Source organism: Mya arenaria, chromosome 3 (assembly GCF_026914265.1).
Source record: "Mya arenaria isolate MELC-2E11 chromosome 3, ASM2691426v1".
NCBI classification, from domain to species: Eukaryota; Metazoa; Mollusca; class Bivalvia; order Myida; family Myidae; genus Mya; species Mya arenaria.
The window spans coordinates 14,383,377-14,394,158 of record NC_069124.1 but is presented as its reverse complement, the minus strand read 5'-3'; the positions used below and the strand labels follow the sequence as shown (position 1 = coordinate 14,394,158).

General features: G+C 34.9%; 1 protein-coding gene across 1 annotated transcript; it reads left to right on the top strand.

Moving 5' to 3' along the window:
• Positions 1-277: 277 nt before the first annotated feature.
• LOC128227408 (uncharacterized) lies at positions 278-7,652 on the top strand. The gene is made up of 7 exons (XM_052937910.1): positions 278-660; positions 4,108-4,215; positions 4,605-4,641; positions 4,965-5,060; positions 5,514-5,650; positions 5,802-5,892; positions 6,439-7,652. Exons 1-7 carry the CDS (start codon positions 358-360, stop codon positions 6,627-6,629), a joined length of 963 nt encoding a protein of 320 aa, XP_052793870.1. The 5' UTR covers positions 278-357; the 3' UTR covers positions 6,630-7,652.
• Positions 7,653-10,782: the final 3,130 nt, after the last annotated feature.

Here is a 10,782-nt window from a genome sequence, read left to right as displayed (position 1 = left end):
TTATACCTCAAAATAAGTGTAATACACGATACCGGTGCATATTTGAGCTACTTAAATTTAAATTATTTCTATATCGTTTTATTTTTAGTTGTTATCTTACATACTATATGATTTGTGAATTTAAAAGCTATATAAATGTGCGAGGCTGCATATATAATGCTTTTTATAAGTGTTGATTAAATCGTTCAATTAAGGAGGACGTACATTATATTATATAGCCTTAGCATAGGTTATTTCCCTTTTTCAGATAACGAAACAAAGGAAAAGATAGCCGAACGTGGTTTCGCATTAATTAGTATCAGTTATAAGATTATTTGCTGTCGTTGTTTTAAAGTTATATTGAATAAGGCCGTAGAAATGGATCTTACAGAGAAAAATTTGACACCTCTCATGAAACCTGACCATAGACATGACGAAAACGGAATTGCTTCGAAAAACAGTTCACTATTGGGAGGAAAGGCACCACATAGGTCTATGTCAACAGAGAGTGGAAAGAGTATCAGGAAGAAGGACAAGGAAAACCAGATCTACAAGTCTGCTATCTGTCTTTTCGGGTTCTTGAATATTCTACTGGTGGTACTGAACGGTCTAGCGGTGTTCTACCTGGCCAGCGAGAAGGCACCACCTCAACCAACCTCCCGACTCTGTGTCCGATGTCAGGTGAGAGATTTAGGATGTTCCCGCTCATTGTCGTGAATGGAATTGATTTCATATACATGTACGTATAAAATGTGTATTACCGATATCAATGAGGTGTGCGCTTATCAATAGCATTATTCATTGTGCTTATTTTTTTTATTTTTTTTTTATTTTTTTTTTTGATATAATTAAAAGTACTGTTCTTTTGACACTAAGTTCCGCTGAATACTGTATTATAATCATTTATCTTCGTACTCAATACGTTGATTTTGTTTTATCTTAATTTCATGATAACACTTATTGCTGGCACGTAAAACAAAACAAAAACACGCGAAGTTAGATAACAACGCACTTGTATTTTGTCATGGATCTATATATAAGTTATTCAATACTGCTCAGTTGAAGTTTGGCACGGAACCAAAACCGTAAATAAAAGGTTTATTGAAATCTTGAATCAATACTAGTATCTAGCTCGTTATGTACATAAGCGTTAAGAGTGTCATGAATAGTCATGTCACGTATATGTTTTGTCTCCGGCGTCTTACAGATGGGTTTTGGCTTCTCTGTGCTATCAAACAAAGTAAAATAAACAATGTTGGTATGAATATAAATGTTGTTCATGTTGCGTTGTTGTTTTAGTTCTTACAACAACATGTGGAATGGGTTAGATTCATAAGATCTCAAATGGAGTTACATTTTTATTCATTCATACCCATGCATCATGTGAAATACAATACTACAGGCATAGCTATATATGAAACATAGTATTCAGTATGAATAACTACAATAGAGAAATATGCTGTAGTATATTAAGAATTGTGTCCCTTAGATACATTAAGATTAAGAATGCAACATCTCTCTTCTTTTAAAAAGAATTAGTAAATTTATGAAGAACACATTAAATCTAAAGTAATTTGGTCAACACCCTAGCGTTATCATTATTTTCAGCTGAGCAGAAAATCTTCTTGACAGATTAATTGTTCCAGCAGAGTGTATCTAGAAATTAATGAGAATTTCTTCTAACTAAATGTTAACAGTTCAGATAAGGACACTTGAATCCTCTCCAAAATGTCATCTGAAAGTGTATTGTTTTCATACCGCAGATAGCTGTTGATATATCCAATTAAAATTGTAGAAATATTGTCCACAAATATCACTTTCACACGGTTACAGAATATAGGCGATTATGAATTTCCTTCACAGCACAGAATATTGAAGAAAAGTTTTACATTTGAAATATATTGAAGTATCACAAATATATATATATACAACATAACACAAAACACATCATAAATCAGTTCAAAGATCCAACCTTAGAGGTATTTTGACCTGTCTTCCTGATCTAGTGACGTACATGTTAGAATTTTGATCAGTATTGCCAGCAACATCAGTTGGTGCTGATGGTTGTTGCTGTTGCAACTGAGAGTTATCATGAGAAAAGTTTCGCTCTGATTGACTTTGTATGTTTCTGCCACTGTCATGTTGTGATTGATCAGTTAGACGAATGTCGTTGCCATTGCATGGATGTGTATTTATGATTTGAAATGGTTTTTTATTTGTATTCAACAAATGATTTCTGTTTCGTCTATAGACACCACCATCATTAGTTTCAACAATATATGATCTGCCATGCACTTGTTTCCTAACAATTGCCTGTTTCCAGCGTTTACCTTGTTTGATTCTAATTGTTTCTCCTTGTGACAATCTTGTGAGTGGCTCGGCAGATTTATCAAACCATGTCTTTGATTTGATTTTTGATTTTGACATTTTGCTTTTAATGTTTCCTTTTAACAAAAAATTGTCAATGACTGTTAGTTCGTCTCTGAAATTCCAATATTGTAAAATACTATTTGGACAGTTCTGTCAGGCCAACCTGTTAATATTGTGTGTTTCAGAGTCTGCATCTCTTGATCAGTCCCAATTTTGCTTTTGATCAGGGTGTTTTTCTGATCACTCATAGCAATGTTTTCCATGACAGAATGTACATGAACATCTATGTCTTTGCATACATCAATCTGTTCATCTTGCAAATAGTTGCGACTTAGTGTGTCAGCTACTGGAATGTCCTTTCCAGGTACATGAACAATTTCATAATCGTATTTCTGTAATTGCAAAATCATCTTTTGCAATCTTGGCGGAGCAACATGCAAACTTTTGCGTGTTATACTCACAAGTGGCTTGTGATCACTTTGGACTACAACATGTCGTCCATATGTCATTTGATAAAACTTGGTCATGCCATACAATACAGCATAGAGCTCTTTTGTAATCTGGGCATAGTTTCTTTCTGCAGACGTCAATGCTTTCGAAGCAAAGAAAACTGGTTTGTCGTTTTAAAGCAAAACACAACCAAGTCCATTTTGTGATGCGTCAACTTGTAGCACAACTTCAATATTTGGATCAAAGTACGAGAGTACCTGTCCTGGGTTTTGAGTTATAACCCTTTTTATTTTGTTCAAGGCAATTTCATGTTCCTGGTCCCACGGAAAATACTGTCTTTCTTCAGCAACTGTCGTAACAGACTAGTCATTTCTGCAAGATTGAGTGCAAATCGTTGCAGATAATTCACCATTCCTAATATAGTCTCTAGCTCAGACTTTGACTTAGGAGACGGCATTTCCTGGACAGCTCTTACCTTTGAAGGATCAATTTGCTATAAACACTGTCACAGAAATTGGTGTGTTGCTAGGCGTGTTACTGTAGTATCATAAAACATTGCTAATGAACATAGTCAAAGAATGTGCTGTGTAGTTAGGAATGTTAGTCACAGAATATGCTGTGTTGTAAGGAATGTTAGTCACAGAATGTGGTGTGTTGTTAGGAATGTTAGTCACAGAATATGCTGTGTTGTTAGGAATGTTAGTCACAGAATGTGCTGTGTTGTTAGGAATGTAAGTCACAGACTGTGCTGTAATGTTAGGAATGTTAGTCACAGAATGTGGTGTGTTATTAGGAATGTTAGTCACAGAATGTGCTGTGTAGTTAGGAATGTTAGTCACAGAATGTGGTGTGTTGTTAGAAATGTTAGTCACAGAATGTGCTGTGTAGTTAGGAATGTTATTCACAGAATGTGGTGTGTTGTTAGGAATGTTAGTCACAGAATGTAATGTGTTGTTAGGAATGTTACTGTAGTTCCTATAACATTGCTATAAACACTGTCACAGAAAGTGATGTGTTGCTAGGCGTGTTACTGTAGTTCGTATAACATTGCTAATGAACATAGCCACAGAAAGGGCTGTGTTGCTAGGCATGTTGCTGTCGTTTCTGTTACATTTCTTTCGAACACTGTCATTGCTATTGAACATAGTCATAGAAAGTGTTCTTTTGCTGTAATTCTTATTACATTGCTGTTAAAACAAGAAAGAAAAACAAAATTGGTTGGAAATAATCATGATCTACTGTGGGCTTGTTTTATAACCATAGTTAGTTCTAATGTCAACTTACACAATGCATGTTGTTCTATTTCAGGATATCAAAGGGCACCCAGACGATGTTAAGGCATGGGAACACATTGTACAAGAGAACGATACGTGTTGCCTTGACGACCCCAAACATCTCAACTATCTGGTGGAATATGTAAGTATTATGCCAATATTTCTACGATAAAAACTACAGGGACGAGCTCGGCTATGATCTTGCTTAAATTGAGACACAATGTGTAGAGCCCAATTACATTCCCAACGAGACACCCTAGACAACATAGATAGACTACATAAAAGTATTTGTAAGCATTATTTGAACTTTTCGCATATTCTGTTAACATAATGTTCTTCCTGCACCTGGTCTGAAGTAGAATATTTCAAATGCCATTCTAACAGTTTATCTTGGCAAAATAATTGTAGAGGTGTCTAAGAATGCTTTAAATTATTTTATTTGTATATAATAGTATGGAGTTAGTCAGTAAGATATTTGTTTGATCAAACTATCATATTGCAAAAAAGTCCTACATTCGTATTATTTTACAGTACACAGAACGATGGATGAAAACACGCCTTACGAACAGTAAGCCAATTTCCAGATAAAATATGATTGTTTTATATAATAATTCATATATATGTATAAATATGCATGTACATTAGATTCCAATTATAGAATAATTCGATACTCGAGTTGAAGTAAGAATGTAAAATATAAGTATCCGCATTTCGTGTTCAAGGTGCTTGTTGGAGTGTGATATCGCATATATTGACATTTCCACTGCTTCTTAATAATGACATGCAGATAAAGCAGCTTTTAAAAGATTTTTTTTTAATTTGCATAATTATGTTTTCTACGTGTGTCCTTATAATGAACACATATAATAAATGTATAAAATATCCTTACAGGCAATAAAACGTTTCAATACTGCAAGGACCCAACACGTGATGAATTCCAAGCGAGACCTTCCATTAAAGTCATGGGCTTCAGCGAACCACAGATACGTAAGTACGAGGGAAACATAGCTGTAATATATTGGAGACTGTTAATCTGATCCTTGCACAAGTGTATACGGATTCTGTATTTGTTTAGTGCCAAATACAGCTAGAATGCGCGCTGTCGAACCAAATTGAGAACAACTTCGTCAACTGGCCAATCGTATCCTGTATTAGCGTATTAGTTTTTATATTATTCAAATATGAAAAAAAAAAAAAAAACAATTTCTTAATAAAAACACGTCTGAACAACTGACAATTAACATCCGAATCAACATCAGTTTCGCACGGTAAATTTACCTTCGGCTACATATTTGCGAAAAATAATGTCCTTCACAATCATGTGGGGGAAAAGGTCATTAACGTTTTAAGAGGTTCGTTTACAAATACTGACCGTAACGTTTCAGATCAATGTTATCTTTGACATATATTTGAACAAAATAATATTGAACACCACTCTAGATTCTGAGCATCACCGCATGCACTGGGACCAGAACCATCTACTTGCCCTTGTTCCCGATCCTAAGAAGATACAGTATTTGGAAGATGACGCGCAAATTGCGATAAAGCAGGCTGGCTTATACCACGTGTACAGTCAGGTATGGGTTAGAAAATCGATATGTACATTTTACTTGATTTTCCGTGGTATATTTCATGTTCCATTACTTGATTATTTTATTAAACATGGTTTAGATGCGTTTTAGTTTTAGATCAACCTTCGTTTCTGGCTGAACCTCTATTCTATTTCAGGTTCATTTTGACCACAAACAGAACAACGACAGTCTTCAGCCTGTGGTCTTCTCGCACATGATTTACATGAAGAAAGCAGGGACTTCCACAGGTTCCAATTGTTTCTTAGTCTTCAAGTGTTTGCCTCCATTTTCTACTTAAGAACTTATAACTTTCTACACTCACTAAGCACTTATTAGTAATAAGTGCTTAGTGAGGTGTAGAAATGGACGTGTCTCTGCATTTACTTGGAAATAAAGAGTTGTCGAGTGACACCTAGATAAGTCCTCGTAGATGACTGGCTTTCGAGTAATCACTTGTACATAAATGTGACCTTTTTTATCAGAGTTATAGTTAAATGATTTACTGCAATCTTAAAAAATAATATAGTTCGAACTATGTCTTAACCAAGAGAGTGATCTCGAATAACCTCGAGTGAAGAATGTGTTCTCACAAATGAATACATAATACCCGACCTGGTTGCTGGGAATGCTTCGCGAGAAGGGAATGCATAAGAACCGCAGGATCGTGTTATTTGACATTCATCTTTTACTCTTCATTCCCACGTAAAGATACGTTTCATATTGCAGCTTTTTGTTTGATCATAAGGTAACACGATTGCTCTACGTTTCGTCATTATAAGATAGACCTATTTCAGGCGATGGAACCATCGTAATGCGGAGCCGGGAGACAGAGTGTGACAGCGAGGATCCACGGGTTGTGGGGTCAAGCTACCTTGCTAGTTCCCTGCAGCTTGAGGATGGGGACAGGCTCTACGTCAAAGTATATACAAAAGATGACGTCCTGGCCCAGCCACAGATGAACTTCTTTGGGGCTCACATGCTGTAGTGACGGTTACTTGTTTCGTTTCAATAAAAATAAAAACAAACCTTAGGTAAACCGTACGCTGCTTAAAAGTGGACAGGTACACCCCGTCAAGTTACGGACAGAGTATATGCGATAATTTTTATTGAAACTAAATATATATTTTACACAAAATTAGATTGTTTATTATTCAGATTTGTTTTTTTCGATTTGATTATGTGAAATCCCTATGTTGTGTGTATTTTAGTGCCAAAAAAAAGGAGGTAAAATATATGCGCCGATTACCTTTTTATTGTCGATTGCTATGTCGTTCGCCTTAGGACGTGATCTCATTTTTTATTAGCCGCATCCTTAAAAGTCATTGTGCAATTATCTATTCAAGAAAAATAGAAGATAAATATATTTTATATATATATATACGTGTTGAATGTATTTTAATTGTTAAATAGAACTCTTTCATCATCTTCTTAATTAGATAACCATTATTTATGCAAAGTTGTCCTATAATTATCATTTACATTTTAGCCACCTTGTTATTGCTCGATTTTATGTATTTAAATTGTATTTTTAATGTTGTAAACAAACTGCTGACCACCCAGTGGGCACTGGGGTTACCGCCGGTCATTCTGTTATGCCAGGGTGCTCCTCTGGTGATTGATTAGCGTTTCACCTGTCCTTTGGTGATTGGTCGGACATTTCTCTGGTCCGGCCGTCATAAGTCAGTTTGGATCACGTGGGCATCTCCCGTTTACTATGTAAAAAGCGTTCCCTTCAGGATCAGGTACTTGACTGTTGACGTCGGTTGGGTTAAAGAGCTCCCGTAAATCTCACCGGTTGACATTACGTAAATTAGATAGGGCTAGTAGTTTGACCTTACATAACTAACAAGTTGTTTTAACGATGGATAGAAAATTGTTAACCTAATATAGAACAAGTTGTATCCCATGCAGCTTAACTTTTTATTTGATAAACTATACATTTTTTTGATGTACATGATTCCAATATTCAAGCATATATAAACCTTTAATCGTTTAACCCAGTGTTCGTTATGTTTCCTCATCTCCCTGGCTAAAGGTTTGCCTTGACTTTGCAGGTCGTTACAATATGCGACTTAAGTCAATCTTATGGTCGTGTATCATTGACTTCATTTACTGTATAGGTCAATTATTTATTTTGAGCAATCCGATTAGCTACATCATTCTTAGTTCCAATTTAGACCTATACTGAATACCAGCTCAGGCATCCAAATGCCACACTTGTATATTTAACTTTTTTAAACCCGCATCTAGATTGCTGAAACAACTATTCAACATCAACTCGATGGGCTATTTCGCATCTCCCGTTTGTTATATAAACAACGTTCCTTCAGGATCAGCAGCTCGATTTTTTATTTCGGTTAGGTCGGATTGGGTTGAGAGCACCCGTAAACATGATAGGTCTAGAAGTTTGACCTTACATAAATAACAAGATGTTTTACTATAGGTAGTTAATTGTTAACCAAAAATAGAAAACAAGACCATTCAACTTTAACTGTTAAAGTATAAGTATACATGCGTTTGATTTATATGTTTCGATGATATAATCATACATAAACCGTTAGCCGTTTCTCTCAATATCACAGGGTGAGTAAAATGTGCAGGCAGACCGGGGCTCGAACCGGTACCGTGATATATTGAAGTGGTATATGATAAAATATGTTGCCCCGCGTATCAAGTAACGATGTATTGCTTACATCGTTTGCATCGTTAAACGTAAATACCGCTTTTGAATCACCCTTGCATTGCTAAACGTTAATACCGCTTTTCACTCTTGCATTGCTCAACGTTAATACCACTTTTCACTCTTGCATTGCTCAACGTTAATACCACTTTTCACTCTTGCATTGCTCAACGTTAATACCACTTTTGAATCACCCTTGCATCGATAAACGTTGATACCCATTTTGAATCATCCTTCCATTGCTAAACGATAATACAACTCTGGAGTCATTATTTTTCCGCGTATAATGTAAAGTATTTACGCGTATATTGTAAAGTATTTACGCGTAAATTGTAAACGTTTTTTCCGCATACATTTCCATCCTCACCGACGCTAAGACCAGATGTATACGCACAAGTAATGATATTTAATAGTTTGGATTGAAACACGAAGAGGTCTTGATACTTGCTAGTAATACGACGCACACAATATATAAATTCAACTCGGCAACATTATTTCGCGTGCGTTTATTTTTCTTTTATTTGAAATACAGTCACTTATCCATATACATCGTTTCCAAAACACAAACTATTTGGAAAAGCTTATTGCTAAAAACGATTTTGTATAATCAACTAAATTGCTATAACTGAGTCAATGTGGAGTTGAATACCATACTGGAAAGTATATGATTTCAATGAAATCAGTTTGTCAAACATACATGAAATAATTAATGTTTGATTGACAAAATAAGTTCGTGTAAAAGTATGTAATATGTCGCGTATCTTAACAGTAAAACGCACGTATAAAACCTCTGTATTGCTTTGTGTTTGTGTGCAAGTTAAAAAAAACTTCCACCTCTGCGTTTTTAAGTCATGTGCTTATGAACATTTTAATGATTCTTATTTTCATATACATGTAATACTGTTATGAATAATCGGTCTAAATATGTAATTAATTTGTTATACTCTCTTTGTTTAAACTATGATTGGAATTGAAGTAGTGTATATACTACACTTGGGCTCAAGTTCTCTTTAAATTGTAGTGGATAGACATGATAGGATAACACACTAGTATGTAAGTTTAGTTGAATCTCAAAACCACCTTTTGCTATGATACACATTTTATTTTGCTGCTCATGGAACACACCGAATCAATTTGATGGGTGGGTTGGGTGGTGAGTTGTTTTTGAGTAATGAGTGAGTGCGTGGGCGGGCGGGTGTGTCGACAGGTTGGGTGTGTGGATGGGCCATTCGGAGCTCCCGGCCATTTTTTCAAAAACAACCTCGGATGTATGCCGGTACATCTGTTGAAGTAGTCCGTATTTTTTTTTAATAAAAGCATTAATTAAATGTAGTGTTTAAGAGTTCTATTCATTGCTCTCAGTTTAAATTGATTGTCAGTGAAGTGTATTATTACAAACATAATTACGATTCCCAAGAGTTAAGTCATAAATTTTAACTACTAAATAAGATTACTACGCGATCTATTTGCAGCGGACTTACACGTACCACTTTTTAAGTATGTAAACCGTCCATATACATCCGAGGTTGTTTTTGAAAAAATGGCCGAGGAGTTCCGAATGTGGATGGGCAGGCGAGCGAGCGAGCGAGCGAGCGAGTGCCATGCTATTATTCATATGATATTTTTTTAATGTCACATAGTTGGAATCATCGCTCAAGCCGTTCAGCACTATCAGTGTTTTTATTAAAGTGACACTCTTATTCAAAATAAATGCATACACATGTATAACAAATATCATTTTTGACTTATACACCTTTAACTACTTACTAAATAATGCATTTATGGAAAATATTCATAACTGATAACAATACTATAATCGTGTTTTTTAAAGCAGAAAGTGCAAAAATATTAAATGATTGGTGATTGCTAAAAGATTTACTGCCCTTTATTCATCCTTTTTGATAAATTAAATCATCTTTATTAATTTTGGTTATCTTATTTGGGAATAAGAGTGCATCTTTAACCTTTGTTTCTAGAGGCCAGCTGCACTCTCACAGATTTACCGTTTTTACAACTTTTTTATTTCTTGTCTTGGAATGAGTAAATTTTTGCGTAAATATCTGCAAACCAGTGATAAAATGATGTAAAAATATCTGATCGCAGATTTAAATATTTTTGTTCGAAAATTAATGTTTTATGGTTACTAACAGTTTAAGAAAAATGAATAAAAAATCAATTTTTGAACTTAATTATAAATATCTGCGATCTAATTTTGTCAGCAGTCTTATTTGACTGGTTTACATGCATTTTCGCATAAATTGGCTAGTTTCAAGACACAAAATAAAGAAGTTGTCAAAACAGTTATTCTGTGAGAGTGCAGAAAAGCTGAAATATTGTTGGTTTACAAAGTGCAAATAGAAAATTCCGTGATTTTTAACTGAGAGTTTGGTCAAAATATAGTGTTCTTAGACCTATTCCAATCTAATTTATTATTATCTATTTTTCCATCAATTTCTTT